This window comes from Marmota marmota, unplaced genomic scaffold (genome assembly GCF_001458135.2).
Source record: "Marmota marmota marmota unplaced genomic scaffold, marMar, whole genome shotgun sequence".
NCBI lineage: Eukaryota > Metazoa > Chordata > Mammalia > Rodentia > Sciuridae > Marmota > Marmota marmota.
The window spans coordinates 2,322,611-2,343,902 of NW_025999983.1; the positions used below are offsets into that span (position 1 = coordinate 2,322,611).

At 53.0% G+C, this 21,292-nt stretch overlaps 1 protein-coding gene across 8 annotated transcripts in view; it reads left to right on the forward strand.

Moving 5' to 3' along the window:
* The window catches only part of Rps6ka2 (ribosomal protein S6 kinase A2), a 297,075-nt gene that overhangs the window by 91,693 nt on the left and 184,090 nt on the right, over positions 1-21,292 (forward strand). Inside the window, exon 1 of one of the 8 annotated variants that reach the window (XM_048805833.1) lies at positions 17,662-17,893. The exons of the other annotated variants lie outside the window; for them this stretch is intronic. Coding sequence (XP_048661790.1) covers positions 17,843-17,893 — 51 coding nt within the window. The 5' untranslated portion in view covers positions 17,662-17,842. Of the gene's footprint in view, positions 1-17,661; positions 17,894-21,292 lie in introns of those variants that run through there. 8 annotated transcript variants of the gene reach the window in all.

Genomic DNA, 21,292 nt, shown 5'->3' on the forward strand with positions numbered 1-21,292 from the left:
CTGCCCGCCGCCCCCATCCCCGCCACCCCTCCCTGCTTCCTCATCTGACCTCCTGGCTGACTGTCCCCCAGCCTGGCTCACTACTGTGCTGCTCTGAACACGGTCCCGCCTCTCCTTCCCTTTGGGATCTGAGTCTCCAGGTCCCACGTGGCCTTGGGAAGAGTCAGTGTGGTTCAGTGGGAACAGCACTGGGATTCAGGATGATCCGCTGGACTCTCTGAGACACTCCCTATAGCTCCTTCATCATCCCCAAAGTGCAAATTGCTTTTTTCTTCCTGGTTTGTGGCTGGTGTTTTCTGATTTTTTCTGATAGCTCTCTGATTTGGTTTTCTTGCTATTTACATTCACCCCACCACCACTTTCCAAACAAGACTATTTAGTGGCTCTGCATGTGTGAAATGTGAGTCTTTGGTCTTTCCTGACAACAGCAGTGTCCTTGCAGGTGGAGGAACGTATGGGAACGGCCATGTGACAGTGTCAGAATACCTGGTCGGGGGCAGCTCGCGCACTGCTTCCTCAAGGCCAGGGCTGAACCGATGAGCAGAGGGAGCCAACAGAGAGCGTGTCCGCTGCAGCTGTGCAGTGAGGTGGCCCCACAGCAGCTCGGTGCAGCAGGGTCCAGGAGGTTGGGCTCGGTGCAGGTCCTCATGGTCAGCCGGTGGCCATGAGAGCACCCACGGCTGTTTCAAAGGCGTTCTGTCATGTTTCCGTGTGATGTTGCTCAGATCGCTAGAGCTTCTAAGAAGGAACCGTCCTCGAGGCTTCCTCCCAGTTTCCTTTTTAAAGGTTTACACACTCTCTGGCAAGACCCCTGGAGAGGGTGCCTTCTGAGGATGGGGAGATGCCCTCGGGGCTGCCGTCGGCTCCTGGTTCCAGTGCACCAGAGGAGCTGAGGAGCAGGGAGCAGCGACGGAGAGGTGGTGGGACCCGTGAGCCCTGCGGGCGGGAGTGCAGGGTCCACTCCGGAGGACCAGGTCTGCTGTCCGTGGCTGCGATCACACGACTCTCCCCCGTGTTGCTTGTTTTAATTATTATTTGAACATATTGTCCTAGTAAAAGCTGCAGGCACGATAGAGAAGGCCAAAGTCGGCTGACAGACCCCCAACCGCATTCTCCTCCCCGCACAGGGGCCTGTCCCTGCAGTGGTCTTTCTTTCACAGATAATCAGATTTTAAGAAGGTTTGTGTAATTATAAGCTGTGATGCTTTTTCCACATCAGAACAATGTGCTGTGGTCTTTTAAACAGAGGTAGGACAGAGTCCTGTGTGGGTGTCGTTTTCCGACAGGTGGGCACCTGGGCGCTGGTGTTTTTCCACCACAGATCATGATGCAGTGAACATCGTGAACTACAGCTCTCCAGGTGCCCCCCAGCCCCAGCCCCAGCTTGCCCAAACCAGCCCCTTGCCCGAGCTTTAGAGTGGAAGAAAATCATACAAGATCCAAGGGGCTACTTATAGACACCAGCAAGCACCTGCTGTTCAGAGACTGGCTTAAAATGGGGCAGATTCAACAGGGTATGGGTGCAGAACCTCGCCCCGTGAGACAGGCATGGATCTGTCTCCTGATATGGGACCTTCCATGCATTCTGCCCATGTGGCATTTGGAGAAGAGAGGAGAATGGGCCCGAAACCTAAGAGCATGACTCTCCACCACTGGAGCCTAAGAAGGTGTCCAGAGAGGCTGGACCTCTGGCCCAGCACCTGCTGCACAGAAGGCCCGGGGACCCTCCTCCCGGCCATCTGGGATGGCTTCCACAGCCGGCTAGGGCTCTTCTGTTCCATCTCTGAAGTCATCACGCTTTGTTGACACGAAGCACCGCCCAACCACAGCCCCTCACCTGCCCTGTGTATTCTATGACCCGAGAATGATCTTTTACATTTTTAAGAGGTTAGAAAAAAATTAGAAGGATGTTTTATGACACATAAAAATTACATGAAATTAAACTTCACGGTTGATAAAGAAAGCATTGTGAGAACCCAGCCACGTTGTTCACTCCCATGCTCTCTGTGGCCATTTTCTTCAACTATGACGGAGTAGAGTGGTCATGATCTGGCTCAGTGGCCACTGAAATATTTGCCATCTGGTCCTTTGCAGAAGAATGCTGCCAGCTCCTCCAAGTCCACTGGCCCTGGGCCCAGTCGAGTTCTGTCCACACGTCGGGGATTTCTGCCACGTTCAGGAAAACACCCTTGTGGGCTGCGTCTTCCTGGAAATCCTGGCAGCTGTCAAATGCTGACTTTCTCGCCCACACAGGCATGCACCTGCACACAGACACGCACCTGCACACAGACACACATGCGAATGAAGGATCTGGAGGTTCGGTCGGTCTTTGACCTGTTGCACCTGCTCCCTCTCCAATTTTATGAACAAGCAAAGGTCTATTTGGTGAATTGAGAAATACTGGGATCTCACGTGAACCCAGCTGGGTTCCTGAGACATGACTGAATAAAGGTTTGCCAAGTTTTGAGCTGTGTCTCAAATAAAGAAGCAAATACTGAAATGTTGGCTACTTTATTTGAAACATGTCGTCTTTGATTCTTTTTTTTTTTGGATCAAGTTATTTTGACCATTGTAAAGGAATGTGAGTACAAATACATCTTGTCTGAATACATGGGTTGTGTTTGTATTTTACTGCATGATTAAGAAGTCCTGTGTATTGGCTGGATGTGGACCTGGCCTCAGATTATTAACCACAGTCAAACAAGCTTGGAGTATTCAGTCTTTTCAAAGGAAAACTTGTTTTCAAAGGCTTTGGTTTTTGCTGATAAGTGAATTCAGAGGTCCTATTGGAAAGTGGAACACGGTTCAACAAATAGGGCTGGCCCGTTTGCTGAGGCAGAGTGCTGGCACTGCTTCCCCCAGGCCAGCCTGGAAGACCGTCCTCTGCCCCTGATTGGTAGGTGGCCGTGGCAGACCAGACGCCCTGGTGCCCTGGGTGCCGGTAACTCAGGAAGCTTCCATAAGGGGACACAATTGTGTCTGTTTGGGGGGGAAAATGACAAATCAATAAGGCAATCACTAGCAAAAGGTCGATATCAAACACACGCGCCCCAGTACAAGGTGATCATGAAAGGCCGCGCTGGTGGCATTTCTGGGACCTCGGCGTGCTGACCTGTGATGTCAGGAGAGATGCTCTCCTCCCCTGTCTAATCCAGCCCCGTGTCTGGGAGCTCCACGTGTCGTGCCTGGGCCTGCCCCTCCTGCCACCTTGGGCCCCTTAACCCTGACCCCAGGCTTCCCTCTGCTGCAGTCATCTCTGGAACCTTGTTCTGATCTCCTCTGCACCCTGATTTTACAAAATCCCACTGCTTCCCTATCTTCAGGGCAGCTGGGAGAGCTGGAGAGAAGCTCTCCGCAGCGTCCAGCAAGGCTGTCCTGAGCCGGCACTGTTTGCTGTCCTTACCGGGTGGTCCTGGTGCCTGGTCCCTCCTGACTCCTGCAGGTCTCGGTCCTGGATCCAGGGGAGGAGGCTCACGCTAGTGATTCCAGAGGTTCCCCTTCTTCACAACCCGCTTCCCAACACTGTGCTCCCTGCTCCTGACAATGACGTCTCCTCCCTGTGAACCCAGAGCCTCAGCCGAGGTCAGACTCCCGGCATCACCTACCTGCTTCCCTCCATCAGGGTGGAGAACGGCAGCCCTGGCTCTCCTCCCACACTTGACCCACCCTGACCTTGTCCCTCCCACTCAGGACCCTGCTGTTCTCTCCTGAACTAGAACAAGCTCTCTCTATGGCATTAGCACTTTGCATGTTGTGGGAAATTTTTTTTTCCAGCTGATTGAAGTTTGGGTTATTGTGTTTTGACATCCCAGAGTTTCTTCGCTAGCTAAGGTCTGCCTCCGAGAAGTCGGGCCCATGGAAAGTCGGCACTCAGGACCACCCTTGCTGGCTCTCGCACTCTGGTGTCATTCCTCACCGGAACTTTGTCCTTTCTGGCCCTGTGGGCGTGGGCTGTATGATAATGGAGCTCACTGTTTTTTCTTTCCAAACTGGTGCTTGTTGTTGTGACCCAGCCTTTTCCGTTTTGACTTCAGGAATCAATTTTGCTCTAAGTGCTGTCATACACCTGGGTCTGTTTTGGGGTTTTTCTGTTCCATTAACCTGTCTTTCATGCTATTTTTAACATTGCATTTTAAAACTTGCTAGGATAAGCACTCTCATCCCTCTCCGGTTCCTGCCAAGGTGGTTTCCTGGATACGGTTCCTCCCTTTCGAGAGACGCTGGTCTCCCAGGAGCGTCTGGCAGGGAAGGAACCCTGGCCCAGGAGAGCCCAGCTTGCAGCGCCTCCTGAGGCAGCCCCTCCTGGAGCCCAGTCCCGTGCTCTCAGCCCTCTGAGCCAGGGTGGAGACAAGGTGAGAGGTCACTCTGGCCTCTGCAGCCTCCCACAGGCCTCGCTCTCCAGCTCCACTGAGGTCCCCGTGGGTCTCTTCTGTCCCTTTGCAGCACAGAGCTGGCCAGGGCCAGGCCCACACCTGGGTTGGTGGGGATTGTGTAGGTGTCCTCCAGTCCTGGGCGGGTCTCCTACCGAGGGAGCCAGGGGCAGGCCAGGAGGGCAGTGTTGGCAGGGTGGACAGTGCAGCAGCCAGGGCTGGGGCAGCGTGAGGCCCAGGGAAGAGCCTTCTGGCACATGCTCAACAGGGGGTTATGGCTTCAGGCTACACAGCTTGCACTCACCCTGACCCAGAAATCTAGAGCAGTGTCCGGGCTGGTTCCAGAGGCTGTGAGGAGGGGCTGGTCCCTGCCGTGCTCTGTGTTGCTGGGGACCCGGGTGCCACCTCCACCTGTGTGCACAAGGCCTTCCCTCCAGTCTTCCTCTGCTGCTCTCTGCAGGACCCTGGCCAGGTTGGATGAGGGCCCACCCTGATAGCTTCAGCTAGCCTGAAAGACCCGTTCCCAAGGCCATGTTCACAGGTTCTAAGGCTGGGACAGCAACGTCCCTGGGGTGGGCTGTCCCAATTCAGCCGACTAGTAAGTAGACCCTGTTCTCTCCCTCTACCTCTGTCTCATGGCAGCCTCCTCCCAGGGCCAGAGACTCGCGTTCTAGGGCTCAGCCCTGAGGCAGCTCCTGCATGTTTTATCACGAGAATATGATGTGGGATCCGTGGTTCAGGCCAGTAGCACACAAACCAACCAGCAGGACATCAGCCACCCACTCCACTGGAGCAGGCTGGGGACAAACGGTGTGGCATGGAGGGTGTCAGATATGACCTGATAGAAGGACAGGCCATCATGGATGCCTGTCAGGGAATGGACGGACACCATGGGGGCAGGGTAGAAGAGTTCCCGAGGTCATCCTGAAGGCAGGAAGGGACAGAGGCCATGGTGGGAGTCCAGGCAGGGGGCTCTGAGCCTTTGATCTGGGTAGTGGTGTGGCAGTGGGTTAACGGGGGTGGCAGAGACTAGACAAGTGGAGGGCCCGGTGATGGCTGCCTGGACTGAGGTGCTCATGAGCTGGTCACCTCCTCTCTTGCAGCCATGTCACCCACGGCCCCAGCTACCTCTGAAACCCACCAGGCGTCCCAGGCATGGCTCATTCGTCCTTGCCCCTGTGTTAACCTGATGCTTTGCAGAGCTTGGTCTTGTTCTTTACAGGGACACCAGGGGACCTGAGCTAATGGCTGTGCTGGGCAAGGAGTGGTTTCGCTTCTGGGATTCGTAATTCATTCTCTGATTGTCTGCTCTCCTGTGCTGGCGGCCACTCCTGGGTGTTTCTATTCTTTATTTCCCCTCTGCATCACGCATGAGTGTGTTTGTGTTTCTGCCTGGGGCTGTGACCCAGATACCTCGGCTGGGTGTCGCAACCCCTTGCCCGCAAGGAAGATGCAACACTCGGGAATCTTCTTTCAGTAGTTTATTTCAGGCCCCTGATAGTTCTTCTTCTCCCCTCGGATTCTTCTACCCCCTCGGATGCCCCTCCCAGCCTTAATAAAGCATCTCAAGCCCCAATGCAAAGCAGCCACGTGGAGCTTTCTCATAGGGTGATGAAAAGTCATGCGCCAACTCTCCCAAATAAGGAGTTGTTTGTCACAGACCACAGCGGAGCCAGCGCCATCTTGTAATGGCGACCATAATTTGCATAAACGGCAGAAGCGGCTCACCACAGCTGGGTCCTTTGAAAGGACAGAGCCAGCCAAGCCCAGCCGCCGCTTCTGGGTTTGCTCCTGCACTGCGTCTGCACCACCGTCCCCCAGTTGCTCGGGACAACCTGCTCCTCAGTCTCCCTCAGGCTCTTCTGTATTTATTTCCCCCTCATTCTGTTCCATCAAACCTGATTCTACTAGCACAGGAGTGACCTGGCCCCTCCTCACGTCTTTGCAGGTGTGGAAACCTGGCTGTGGGTTTGGCAGTTCTGACTACAGGAAGCCACACAGCCACTAGGTCAGCCTGTGGGTCTAGGCCCAGGACTTGGAAGGAGGGGAAGGCAACTCGTCCTGGGCAGAGTGGACAGCAAGCAGCTGCCACAGGTGGAAAGTTCAGAGGGCACAGCCAAGAGCTGGGTGCCCATGCCAGGCGCCATGGGGCCCACAGGCCACAGAAGAGGGCAAAGCTTGATTGTCACTGTCACCGTCATAGGTTCCTGGGTTTCCTTATTATCCTCTGTGTGTTAGTCAGCTTTCTGTGGCTGTGACAAAATACCCAGGAAAATCAGCTTGAATGGAGCAAAGATTGGTTTAGACTCCTGCTCTCACAGATTTCAGTGCACAGTCACTTGGCCCTGGCTTTGGGCCTGTGACAGCACAGTACCCCTGGTGGAGAGCACAGGGTGGAGGCAAGGTGCTCACCTTGTGGTGGCCAGGAAGCAAAGGGAGGCAGAAAGGACTGGGGACAGCTTGCCCCCAGGGCCCAGCTTCCTTCTCCAGGCTCTGCCTCTGCAAGGTTTGCCCTGGTGCCACCAGCGGGGAGTCACCCTTCCCTGCATGGCCTTGGGGGACACTTAAGAGCCAAACATAGTGACTTTACGTCTGTGGTCTCCTGCAGGACACTTCTCCATTCCTCGTGGTGGGGATCCCCGTCTTCCACCCCCCTCCAGTTTTGTTAGAGGCTGGTCGGTTTTGCTGATTTCTGTGTGCATTTAAGTCTCCTTCCGCTCACCTGGGGCTTAGGTTGCTCTCTTTTCCCTGGTTTGGAGCGAGAGTGTCCTGTGGCTGTGTGCTGCTCCACGGTCCCTTCTTCTCCCTCTCCTGTGAGAAGAAGGAACGGCCTCTGTATCCCTCATTGTCTTCCAGCCTGTTGGTGGTCACCCGCTGAAGCATTTTATTCCTGACTGGTTTGAAATCCCCCTCAGGTGTTTTTTTTTTTATATATAGTGATTTTTTCAATTGGTTGTTTTTAGTTATGCTTGGCTATAGAATCCATTTTGATATAATTGTACAAACGTGGACTGTCTTGTTCCAGGACCCCATTCTTATGGAAGTACCTCATGGTGGGGTTCGTGTGGGATATTCACATAAGCACGTAGGAAAATTATTTCGGATTCATTCCACTGACTTCTCCTATCCCTCCTCCCTTTCCGTCATTCCCCTTTGTCTAATCCACTGAATATCTCTTCTTCCCCTCTCCCCATCTAATGTGGGTTAGCTTCCTCATTTCAGAGAAAAAAATTTGACCCTTGATTTTTTAGGATTGGCTTATTTCACTTATCATGATAGTCTCCAGTTCCATCCATTTACTAGCAAATGCCATCATTTCACTCTTCGTTAAGGCTGAGTAATACTCCATTGTGCGTATGTACCACATTTTCTTTATCCATTTATCTGTCGAAGTTTGGTTCCATAGCTTAAACATTGTGTATTGAGCTGCTGTAAACACTGATGTGGCTGTGTCGCTGCAGTGTGCTGATTTTAAGTCCTTTGTGTATATGCCAAGGAGTAGGGTAGCTGGGTCAAATGGTGGTTCCATTCCTAGTTTTGTAAAGAATCTCCATCCTGCTTTCCAGAGCTGTTGCACCAATCTGCAGTCCCACTGGCAATGTGTGAGTGGACCTTTTCCCCTTGTCCTCACCAACATTCGTTTTTACTTATATTCTTGATAATTGCCATTCTGACTGGGGCTCAGTGAGATCTCAGTATAATTTAAATTTGCATTTATCGTATCTTTGTTGACCATTTGTATTCCTTCTTCTGCTTCTCAGGTATTTGGAACACATTGGTCACTCTGGTTTGGCATCTGTGGGCTAGGTTTGGGTTTTCTTCTGTCTGAGGTCTGGTTCTTGGTGTGATGAATGGTTTCTTATTGAAAGCTGAACACTTTGGGTTGGGGTTACGGGGCTGGATCTTTTATGAGCCTGTGTTGTAATAGCCCCCTGACATCCTCAACAGAGGAAGTAGGGTACTGTCTCACCCTGCAAGGGGAAGTGTGGGGTTGCCTTGCTTGGTGGGGGTGAGTCTTCAAGCTCTCTGCATATCACCACCAGTACCTGGGGAGGACTGGCCCCATGGCCACTGGGCAGTGATTGAAGTTCTCTGTGTCCACCAGGCAGTGAGCACTGCCCTGTGGGGTGTGGGTGCTTCCTCACACCTGGGGAGGTGGAATTCTAGGCTCCCCACCATCTTACTGCACTGTGGGTGGGGTGAAGTTTTCTCTGTGGTATTTTGATGGAGGGTATTTTCTGCATGTTTCCTTGGCCCTTTCTGTTCCTTTGGCTCAAGAGCAGGCTTCTGTTGGGGCTCGTTAGGAACTTTTTGCAGGAGGAAATATCCATGCCCATTGACATTGCTGGGTTGCTGGTTTCTTTGGCTCTAAGTCTGCCTACAATACTTGAGGCAGAAAAAAGTGCCCAGGAAATGTACCACTGTGTCATTCCTTGGATGCTGAGGTCCTTAGTCAACCTGCCTTCTTCTCCCCACTTTCAAAGTCTTATATGAAATGTCCAGGGGTATCAGCTGCAAGTGGGAGGAACAGGGAAATGTACCCCGTTCCACTGGGTACAGGCACCTCCAGGTGTAATGAAAGAGACAGTGCGTAGACACACAGGGTGTACACACACATGCACATACTGTACTGAAAGGTGTGCTAATGAGTACAAGATGAAGCCCCCCCATGCTGGGAAGAGCTCCATGCAGAGCTGAGAATGTCAGATGCAACTGATTCAAAGCCACGACATGCCACCCAGGTAGGGCTACAGAGTTACCGTCAAGACACAACTGAACACAAAAAGTGGACTGGCCTGAGTCTAGAGGTGTTGGGGGCTGAGCTTTGCAGGCTCTCATGGTCACGTGCATGTTTTACAGCAGTGAGACAGGGAAGGACCTGTGTGGTGACTTAGGAGGTGATCAGGCTCAGTCACGCTGGTGTGGTCAATATCCCGGGGAGGCCGGATGTCACTTTATAGAAATCCTGGATCAATAAGAACAAGTGGTAAGTGAAAATTGAAGCCCCTAAAATTTTTAAAGATGTCCTTCCATTTAAAAAGTCACAGCTCTTCTGTGCACATTGTGGACATTTCCCCTCATTTGTCCTCACAAGGCAAGTCAGAGGCAGGACAGAAGCTGAGGCATTTACCTGCCACCACCCCCCCGCCCCTTGGTGATGACGAAGGCCACCCTGGTGCAGAGAGAGCTGGCTGGGGAACCAGAGTTCGTTCCATCCCTTTCTTCTCTGTGATTTTGACATTTATTAATCCTCTCACCCACCTGCACATTGGACCGATTTCCTTGGAGACTCTGCCTTCTGTGGAGACATAAGATGGGGTGAGGACCACAGCGATGACTAGGGGTGCAGCTGGAGGGTCAGGTGAAACGCACGCTGTCCTCACCGGTGCTCTCTCTTCTTGCATGGATGATCTTCAAGTGCTGTCCTTTTCCTGGCCTCTGAGACTATAGTTCTTATTCCCTCATCATTAAAAGTGACGCTTGTCTGCCTTGGTACTGGCTGCAAGAGTGACATGTGTGTTCCTTGTCGCCTCCCCTCTTCAGAACAAGGCAGGAGGCACCAGGCGTCCCACTCCCTCTTACGCAGAGGAAGCTGATGCTGCAGACAGCTAGTGGCGGAGCCGGGAATGCATGCCAGCCTGCGTCCCTGGCGTGGCCCGTGCATCGTCCACTCTTCTTCTGGACTGAGTAGCGGCTACCAGAGCTCTGTGTTAGACAGGGTTCCCCCAGCCCCCTATGAGCCTAGCTCCCTCAATCCCCCAAACCTAACAAACGTCAGTCCTGTGGTCCACTTGTGCTTCCTGTCCATTGTGTACTGCCCATAAAAGCTCACGGTCAGGATTCCCCAATTCTGAAGTCGCCTCAGCCCTTGAAATGTGGCTACACTTGAGAGTGAACAAGTCCCGTTGCTTTGAAAAGTCAGTCCCCGTGGTAAAAGCCTTTGAGTGCGTTCAGAGCGGCTCATGGCGCAGCAGGCCTGCATGTGTGCCCTGCAGGGCAAGATCCTGGTGGCACACGCTCCTGTTAGGAACGTCCATGCCTCTCCTTCCACGAGGAAGATGGGTGCCATCTGCGTTCTTAGTTTTGTACCAGAGCACAAGTCAGGAGACAAGGAACAGGGTCTTTGCCTGAAATTATTTTGAAAGCTGTGACTCTTGTCAGCCTCCTCACAAAGGGGACCATGAGGTACCCTAGCTTCTCTCTGTTCCCAGCACTGGGGACCTTACCCAGGGGCGCGCTACTGCTGAGCCACATCGCCAGCCCTTCATAATTTTTCTTTTTCATTTTTTGAGGCAGAGTCTTGCTAAATTGCCAAAGCTAGCCTCAAAATTGGGACCCTGCTGCCGCAGCCTCCTGAGTCACTGGGATCCCAGGTGTGTGCCACCATGTCTGGCTTAGTTAAACTAATGGGTTAACTAAGGGTTCAGAATTTTCCTTGTAGAGTCCAACTAACTGCTCTTCAAAGGGATTCATCCTGATGCTCCATGTCAAGTTCAACCCATTATGGCCCCCCAGAACTAGGACACAGTGGCCAAAGTGCACTGAGCCAAAGCAAATCTTTCCACATCCAACAAAGACATGAGCATGTTCAATGAACCAAGTGTAAATGTGAATACACAGAGTTAATTGCACTAGAAAATAGTCTCCTCTTTTCTGTGTTGTACAATACAAGTAAAAAAATTATCCCCTGCTCTTGGGCAAGGAATAATAACACCGTGACAAAGACATGGTCGTGTAGGCCTTGGACGATGTTCTGGGGACTTCTCATCCTGACCCTAACCCGGCCCCGATCGCCCTGACCTCGCTGTCCTTCACCTTCTTTCTGCTCTTCCTCCACCTCTTCTTCCACAATTTCCTCTGTGCCCAGACAGTCACTGCCTTACATTTAGGTCTCAATATTTTGATTCTTCTGCTCCCTCCCACCACCCGCTGCCTAAACCAGGCTCTGTCCCTCACTACTCCAGGGGAATTATTTCTAGAAGGCTTCTAGCTACCTTCTTAACCAGTCAACAAAATTTTCTCATTGAGACTCACGTTGAGGTTTAGGAAGAGCGTGGCTCACTCCTGCCGTCTACACTGTCTCCTGGGAACTGCTTCCCCTCTGGGCCAGGCAGCTGCAGGGGTCCTGGCCTGCACCTGGCCCTGTGTGGCTGTGGGGATCACCCTCCATCTGTGGGAGGAGCACACACTGCCTGCATCCAGGACAAGGGGCAGCACCATGAGGTTGACACCTGCAGGGAGCCCCAGGGACGCCCAAGCAGTGCTCTCTGTCCCCTTCCCACTGGTTAATTTTCCTCCTCCTGAACACCACCTGGCTGGACGCACCTCGCTTTGTTCTCAGTGGTGCACGTCCCTGAACCGAGCCAACCTTCTGAGCCGTCACACCGCTCCACCGAGCACACAGTAAGCCTACACACGTACCCGCGCGCCTGCACACACACATGCACACGCGTCTCCCTCCGGGCTCCCAACAGGCCCTGCATCACAGCTGCTCAGGCGGGTCCCCCTGGTTCCGGGTGACTTGTTGCCAAGCCCAGCCTCTGCCCCAGCAGAGCTCCGCTGTGTTCCCCGAGTGTGCAGTCTCAGAGCTATGCTGCCACATCCTTCCAAATGCCTGTGTGTGACACTGAGTTCTCCAAACAGTTGCTCCAGGGCTTGCCCATACTGTTCCTAAAGTCTTCCTGGGTGGCTGTCCCCAGCCCAGGGACCCTGGCAGTGCTGGCAGTATCTCCAGGCCAGGGGCTGGGGTGGTGGGGGCCCAGGTGGCTCCGGCACATGGGCTGACACTGGGCACACATGTCACGCTGCCCCGTGTGTGGAGCAGAGCCCGCCGCTCATGCTGTAGGCGAGCTCGAGGCCCGGGGCTCACTGCCCACCAGCCCTGGCTCCCATCATGCTTTGAAAGTCTAAAATGTGATGGTGGAAGGTGCCATCTCCCCATCTTTTCTTCCTGGTTGTGTTTCCTGAGTTGAGCAAATCGTCTCATGTATGCCACTTATTTAAATGTCCCTGCTCAAAATGGTTTTCACAATCTATTTTTTGACTGGGCTGCCTGTCTTTTCTCATTGATAACCATAGAAACCATGGGGTCCTCTCGATGCATGGAGAAGGCACTTTAACAAAAATCCACCATACAAGTCTCGTCACCTCAGTTGGTGAGTGTGGTGTCAGTCCATCTGGGTTACCATAACAAAACATGGCGGGCAGCGTGGCCTAGGAGCAACGTTTACAGCTCCAGTTCTGGACACTCACTAAAAGTGCAAGATGGAGGTGCCAGAGCCTGGTGTGTGGAGAGGGCCAGGTCCCTGGTCAGAGAGCGTCTTCTCACTGTGTCCTCATGGTAGAAGGTGCAGGGAATCCCTAGGCCTCCTTAAAGGCTCCATTTCTATCTATGAGGCCCCAACCCAACACCTTGGGCTCGGGGTCAGGCTTCAACAGGTCAGTCTGGGGGAAATACAATTGTCTGGTCTATACCAGTAGGCTTGGGGGAATCTGTGAACTGTAAGCTGGTTTTGAACCCATCAGCATTACTAAACCTTCATGGTTTCAATGTGTCCTGTTCTATTGGGAATCTATTCCAGTACAGGACCGACCGTCATCTGCCAATCAGGTTGTTTTTCGGTCTTCTCTTTTCAGACCACGTGCCACCGATACCTGCTTCCTTTCTCCCCTCCCCTTTCTCCCTTCATTCCCTCTCATTACACTGGAAAGAACTTTGGTCCTGTGTTGCCCAGTTGGAATGTCCATGGGTATCTTTGCTTCTGATCTAGAAGTTTCTCTGCGTCACATGTTGTTGCCTACTGCTTTGGAAACTTGGTGACCTGCTTGGGTGTGTTTCGTGAAGGTTGCGTTGACCAGGGGAGAACCGGCCACAGTCCTCCAGGGAGGACAGCGGTAGCTTGGGTAGGATAGCGGTGGTGGAGACAAAGAGGAGTGGACAATCAGAGAACACAGGTCGATTAGAGGGGCTCCGTGATACCCAGTGTGGGAATGAGACAGAGGGAAGAAATGTCAGAGGTGGCCCCGAGGTCTTGGCTTGCGTGGCTGGGTGGACACCCTCTGCTGAGCTGGGGAGAGCTGCAGAGGTATTGGCTTTGGACACATTGAGGTTGACATTCTCAGTCTCCATGAGCATGGACGTCCCAGACTCAGTGAGACATTGAGTGGACATTGCACGTGGTCAGGCCCTCTGCCAACGAGCAATCTGTTTCTGTGATAGACCTGAACCTCAGAAGGCAGATGGACATGGAACGATGGGAAGGCAGTGTGAACCTGGGAATTTAAGGGTTCTTAGGGACAAAACGGAACAGCAAAAAATAGAAACAGTAATCGGAGGCAGTTGAAAATAACTTTTGTATCTGTGAAAAGACTACAGTAGCCAGGTTAGAGAGCTTTGTGTAGGGCTGGGCTGTAGCTCAGTAGTAGAGCACTTGCCTAGCACGCCTGAGGCACTGAGTTCTGTCCTCAGCACCACATTAAATAGTTGTGTCCATCTACAACTAAAAAACATTTTTTTTTAAAAGAGCTCTGTGTAGCCGGGGAAACAAGGGGGGCTCCTGCCCAGGCAGAATGCCTGTCCATGAGCCTGAGCATCCCCTCACACCCCGTGGCAACTGTCCCTACGTCTGGGTAGAGGAATAATTGTAAGTGCCTCAAAATACTCATGATGAACATGAAATTTTAAGAAACTAATGTATTTTTACTACAAAAATTATGATTCTATACATCAGCATCAAAACTAGAATAAAACATTGTTGAACATTGAATGCAAATGAGGTGTCTCACCCTCGACCTTGGACGCATTGCTGAGGGATTGGTGATGTGTGGGAACAAAGGGGCGTGTGCTCCTAAGAGAGCTTGTGCATTGTGCAAGGTGGCCCCGAGACCAGCTGGGTTTGGGAAAGAACACCCACACCTTATAACCTGGGCAACCAGAAAGAGAACCAACCAGAACAATAGTGATCATAATTAAAAACCTTTGTGTAGGAAATCATTGAATTCCTAGTGAAGGAAACACGCCACGGTGCCCGTAGGAGCTAACCGTGGGGCATGTAGACGCTCACCGTGGGGCACAAGTAGGAGCTCACCGTGGGGCACATAGGAGCTCACCGTGGGACACAAGTAGGAGCTCACCGTGGGGCACAAGTAGGAGCTCACCGTGGGGCATGTAGGCGCTCACCATGGTGATGTACGAGCTCACCACGGCACAAGTAGGAGCTCACTGTGGTGCAGGAAGGCCAAGGGGGCAGCCTGAGGCTGAGGCAGAGAGCGGCAGCTGAGCTCGGGCAGGTGGGTGCAGGCTTTGCCTGAGTGCTGTGACGCCATGAGGAGTGCTCACAGGTGCTATGCTGGTTCCTCTTGCTAAAAGGTCCAGAAGACCCATGCTCTGTGGATGCCTCTGAGGCTGAATCTGTGGCCAGACAGGAGCGAGAGAGGCTGCGAGGCCACAGGTTATGAGCCACATTCCCTTGTCGTGCCTGGGGCAGCTGTACTGCTGAACAGGTATAGAACTGAATCAGTGGAGGACCGTGCTCCTGACCGGTGCTCCTCTCACAGGACAGACACAGCTATGGGTCACCTATGCATCGGCGGGAATGTACTTTACAAAGCAGCACGCTGGCTGTACTTCAGCAGCAACAGATCCATTTTGGGACAGTGTTTTGTAGGGGAAGGTGTGTGGGTGCTGCAGGCTGAGTACCTCCAGGTGCTCCAGGAAGAAGCACCTGGACTCTGTTCCTGGCACCTGGCTTGTCACTTTTATTTTAGGGTTTCTTGTAAGAGTGGGTGTTATTTAAAATCGCTGTTGTTTAGGTTCTAGTTGAACTTGTCCTATCACCAGGGTGGGGACAGGGCTTTGCAGACATGACCCTCGCGGTTGGTGCAGTCCAGTCCAGCTCCTTGGCCGTCCGGGAACAGCACGAGCCACTTTCTTCCTATAAAATTAAAATAACACCCAGAATCAGGTTGAAGCTCTTAGGAAGGCAGCAGGGAGAAACACTCAAGGCGTTCACACAACACTAACGTCACCTGGAGAAAGCGTTCCATCTCTTTATCAGCCGCATTTCATAGTCTCACAACTTCTTTGTTCTCCTTTTGGTTTTGACACGAGTGGAGAAACCAACACTGTAAAATGGGAAGTTCATCTGAGGCCAGGCGAGCTGCAGGAGAGCCAGAGGAAGCGACTTTCCAGCCACCTTTGCGGTGCCTGTGGTGTCCCACTCCCCTGAGCAAGACTCGTGCCTCACAGGCTGGGCCTCTCACTTTTTCTTCTGTGAAGACATGTTGGAAACACAGAGAAAGACTTAGGTGGAGAAAAAGGTGTGTTCTTAATAAAGTGGAAGATAAGGGGATGGGCGGCCCTGTGCTTTGTCTCCCGCATAAGCTAAGCTTCCTGTAGCACCGGGTGAATCACACGCTGGCGGAACAGGTCGGCCATGTGCGTGCTCTGTAAGTGAACAAGGAGTTGGCTGAGGATGGACCTGCCTGTGAGAGAGAACGTCGTCCCAAACCAGCTGCCGCCCTCCCTGCAGGAGCCGCCCTGGAATGTGACTTGAGATGTGACATGGAAGGTGGCTCACGTCTGACATATGGCCAGTGGGTCCTCCCTGATGGGACCGGGTGGGGCCTAGTCTGCATGAGCAGGTGACAGCAAGGTGACAGCAAGGTGACGAGCACGACTTCATCTGCATTCTTAATGGAAATCGCTATGAACAAGTCCAGAGGAGCAAATCTGGGGACTTAGGTGACACTATGTGCAGTCTCCACAACCCTTGTCCTCTAAATAGAAGGCGTGTGTTTCAGGAAAATCCTTGACTTGTGGAGGGGGAGGCCCGAGAGAAGACTGAAGCAGCTTATTGGAGAGAGGAGCATCGGGAAGGAACATGGGCAGCGAGGAGGAGATTACCCACAGGCGGCCAGCACCCAAGCTCACCGGGAGGCAGGTGCTGGGCAGCAGGCAGGTTGCACAGACGCTAGGGAACACGGACGTCCCAAGCCTGCAGCTCACGGTGCGAGTCACCGTCCTGAAGGAAAGGGAATGGAGGCACGATTTTTCTCAACATCTAGCGTGACCACACCAGTGGATTCCAAGAGATGGTTTGGAAAAGGATGCTGCAGAGGGAAGAAGCAAGCACGCCAAGAAGATAAAGAAAGGAACATCTCCGACGGCAGCCTCCCAAGAGTCAGCCCTCATTCAGGCAGGAGAGGATCACACACTCAGGTTAACATGCGTATCATCTCGTGCACAGCATGAAACAAAACATTGGCAATGACCGCATGCCCGCGTGAGTGCGCCCTGCGCTCCTGCTCGCACATCTCACCACTCGATCTCCGCCACCTGTGAGGAAGCAACTCCATCTGGTTTCCACTCACAAGATGGAGAAAGGATGGCGCCGGTGCCCACAGCCTCTCCAGGCAGCAGAGTTAGTGAGTGGCAGAACTAGGCCTCGGGCCCCCTCGGTGCTCCCCAGCTTTTGTGATCTGGGCACACGGTGTAACCTTAATGGGAAGTGGAACCGTTACAGTTATGTCTCTGGCTGCTCAGCCTCCAGGCAAGACATGGATTCGACGTGGACGTCCATCTAAATGAAACCATGAGGCATTAGAAGAATGTGACTGAGGAGCTGAGGCCCTGTCCCCACATCACAGGGCTGCAGACTTGATGGTCATCCTCAGCGAGCATCTAGCACAGAGAGTGAAGGACAGCGTGTCTGCAAAGGACACAGCCGGATTGACGGGAAAGCCACCCTGGCAGACTGACCTCACTAACACCAGTGGGCAGGTTGGGCAGGAAGACAGATCTGCCACTCACCCAGTTTGGACACACATCAGATAGCTGGCATTCTTGATTTAGTGGGCCGAGGGGCAGCCTGAGAATAAGGAAGGAGCAGTGAATCCTCTTGGCTTTGTGATTAGCCGTGTGACTTTGAGTAGGGGCTCACACTCTCCCAGGTTCGGGTTTCCTCAGTGGAGGGCCTGCCAGTGTACAGGGAAATCAGTTTTAAAATTACAAAAATAGAGTCTCCGGAGCAAAACCCGTAAACGAGGATAATGACAACCGAAGCCTGCAGCTGCAGCCGTGCAGAGCATCGGGACATCCCAAGGGGCTGCAGCCCCGGCCACAATCTGTGATGTGAGTGGCCCTCTTGGGCCCTCAAGAGAGGCGGACTTGCCACCCAGCAGGTGGCTGACTTTGGTGCCCGGCCACCCAATGGAAAGAGCTCTATATTAAGTAAATGACCCCGAGAGTTTGGTAGGCCAGTTGCTAAAAGTGGCATGGCCATATCCGAGCCACAAGCAACTGCCCTTGCCCTCTGCTGACTTCCGGATGATCCCAAGCGAGAACTGGCCCGAGTATCCACCAACGCTGCTTGGAGGTTCGAGCTCTGCCACAAGGAGGAGGGAGATTCTCCAGCTTGCAGAGTGAAACGGTTGCTCCTGGCCAACACCACCGCCGTTTCTGACCCAGGGAAATGCTTTCTCTGCTCCGCCAGACCTTCTCTAAGTTCTATGGGATACTGTTAGTAAGTACCCTTGCTGTGGTTAAGAGCACCAAGGCTTGGTTTTTAGGGTGGTTTTTATGAGGGTTCTCCCTTCTCTTTGGAAGCCAGATGGGCAGGTCAGCAGCAGGCACGTTTGCATAGCTGTGGATGGACTGGAGACCTTTCACTTCTCGCTCTTTTCTCTTCTTAAACAGAAGGAAGGAATAGGAATGCCTTACGAACTGTCCGTGCTCATTTTCTTCCTGCCTTGTGTGGGTTCAAGACTGTTCTACTCCGTTTTTCTTGACGTTTTGACTTGCAGAGTTTCCTGACTGCACAGCATCTGTTTTCTGTCCAATGCTACGTGGCCTTTTCCCCTGAGCCTGCTGCATGCTGTCTCCGTCACATGTCGGGGACAGCTGGTCCTGGGGCTCAGGCCGCACGGTGGCCTTCCCCATCATTTGTTTCTGGGCGTGTTTTTGGTAAGGGCAGTTTGGTTTGTGTGTTTCTGGGGCAGAAGGCAGGAGGAGGGCTCTTTGCCTCTTTCCTTCTCGCCGGTCTCTGGCTCAGCTGCCTTCTCCTTCTCTCTCTTTGTGACCACTTTCTTCTCTGCATTCTTCCTTCCTGTGACCTCAGGTGCCAGGAGGGGTCGTGGCCCACTGAAGGTGCAGGTGTTGCCCCAAGAACCCTCCCTCCCTTCCTGCTGCCCCTCCGGGAGGGTGTCTGATTTAATCAGTCCCTGCCCCCCTGTCCTTCTTGCCCCAGCACTGGGGCTCCATCCTGTTTCTAGTCCTGGGTCAGAGGAGGAGGGCATCCATCAGCCCCTGCCCAGCATCCACCGTGAACAGGAGCCAGGAGCCTGGCCCATCAGCTTCCTCTAGCTCCTGTGATCCTGATCTTCTTGCTTCCTTTTCCCTGTTCTGTTGCATGTAACATGGAGAAATAGGTTAACTGCAGGGATGTCTGCAAAATGCTTGGCACTCTTATAACTTGCCTTTGCCTCAAGCCCACTGAGCTCCCAATCTTTTGATGATAAGAGGTCCTCAGAAAATGATACGCACCTGGTGGCTTGTGACGGTCATGGGATACTGTTAGTAAGGGGTACTAGTAAGTAAGCACCGCAGAGCCCAGAGACGTGGGGCACAGCAGGTGCAGTTAAGAAGAGCACCTTGTGGGAGAAAGGCCAGGCGGGGGAGGGGGCGCCAGACACATGTGACACTGCGGAAGACAGAGGTTGGTCGGGCTGGGATGCTCTTCTGGTGGTCTTCACACTGGATCAGCTTGGGCAGAGATGGAACCCAGGAAATGGGACGTTCTTAGAGTAGCTGGGTCACAAGGGGAAGAGGGAAGAAGGCCCCCCTGGGCTGGGCAGGGACAACAGAGGGAGAGAGGAGCCCAGGAGCTCGGACAGCGCCTGACGGCCCCCAGGGAAGGCCGGACCTGTTCATTTCCAGGCCGTCAGAGTTGCCCAGCAGGAGGGAGCAGCCTCAGAGAGGCCAGGCCCCCGGAATGAGCTGGCAACACCTTGGTCTTCTAGAAAGTAGAGTCTTCTGTTTCACTGTTGCATTTGAAAATCCTCAAGAACATGTGGCACCAACTGTGTGCTATTGGTCACCACAGATGCTGCATTCAGTTTTCAGTTTGGGACTAGATTCACCAGTTATTCAAAGTTTTTTTTAATGTTCTTGTTAAGCTGTGTAATTAAGATGTGTGTGACCATAATGAGCCCCAGAGACATCTGTCCATGACAGGTACAATCAGTGACTTCCCTGAAAAGATGAGGACAGATGTCTGACTCCAACCCAATCACATGGTGCTAATATTCAACCAGTGGCCACTAGAGCTGAGAAAGTTGCTGCTGTAGGCAGTTATGTCCACTTTGTGCCCAGGAAGCAGGCTTTCTTGATGGGTGACTGGCTTGGTCCCTCAGGTGGGGGTAAAGCTAGGGTGCTGCAGGCAGCTGAGCTTCAGAGCTGAAGTGCATCCCCCACCCCAGAGTGACCGTGCTCCTCATCTGCAGAGGGGAGGCCAGAGCTGAAGAAGCTGAGCCCACGTGTCTGAGAATGCTCAAGGCCGTGGTGGGTCTTCTTTAGCCGACAACCACTCTCAAGAATCTCGGGCACAGTGGAAAGATGTCTGTGGCCTTTGAGGCACAATTCCTGCAGCTGCAGTCATGGGAGTGTGGGGTTCAGACAGATGTTGGACAGAGATGCGGCCTGCCCTCACTGCTGGCCTGTTACACTTCTGTGCCGGCTCACGGGCTAGCATGCTCTGTGCTGGGGACACAGCAGTCCAGGAATGGAAAGTTGTAGTCGGTTGCTCCCTGGACAGGACCATCTGGCACTTTTCCAGGGGAGGCCTGTGTGTGAAGAGCCACAGGAGGAAGATCCCATAGCTTGGGGGTTTGCACTAGGCTACTGCACCTGCCGTGTTGGGGCGCCTGCTTCGTGGGTGTAATGTCCACCTGCAGGAAAATCTAAGTCCTGCATGCTGGAAGCAACTGAGTCTGTGAGCTGCCCTGGGAATTTTAGAAATTGGCATGAAAATTTCAACACCACTCTTCTCTTGCTATTCTTATTTAGAGATCCATTCAAGTAAACGTTGCTTGTGCACCATGGGCATTTTAAAGCTCTTCCTGTCTCTGATCGGGAGATACCACACATGCACATGTCCATGCAGGTGCAGTCTGGGGTCCTCCAACAGAGGTCACTCCCAGGAAGTTTCAGGAGTACCCTGATGGACATTCTCCATCCCAGGTGCCCAGCTGAGCTTCCACATCAGTTCAGACACAAGTTCTGTTTCAGGGACGGGAACAGGCCTGTTCTGCTGGACGGGGAAAGACAGAGGCACAGGGCGTCAGGAAAGAAAGCTTTCCCGGGGAATGACGGTTCCAGGACAGTACCCTCATGTGCTTAGACGTGGACCACCACGTCAGGAGTGAGGGGCACACAGCAGGGTCACCTTGGGTGGGTGTCCAGCTGGCCAGACCGCAGTGGTTGTTTTCACAGCAGCTATTTAGAGATGTCATGGAAGAAAAGGTCAAGTGTAATTTCATTCAACAGAACCGGTTAGCCCTGCATCCTGACCTTGTCTGCAGGGAAGGGTACCTCAGCAAACACCCGTCTCAGGAAATGTAGGTCACTTAGAAGAAACCACGAGGGTTAGAATTCAGCCAGAGCAAGTGGCCCCCTCCTATACTAGGCAGCTGCGTTTTTCAGAAATAGATGTAGTTCTTGGCCCTTGGGCATAGAGACCATTTTTCCTCCAAGGGCGTCCTCAGCCTGGGCAGCAGCTGATTGTGAATGTGTCTGGCAGACCCAGCCACCACCCCAAGATCAAGACGCAGGTTTTGCTGTCACCGATGGAGATGTGCTGTCACGTGCTCTTGTGTGGGCACCAGGGCTGCAAACCAGCCTGCACAAGCGTGCTTCCCTGAGCAGG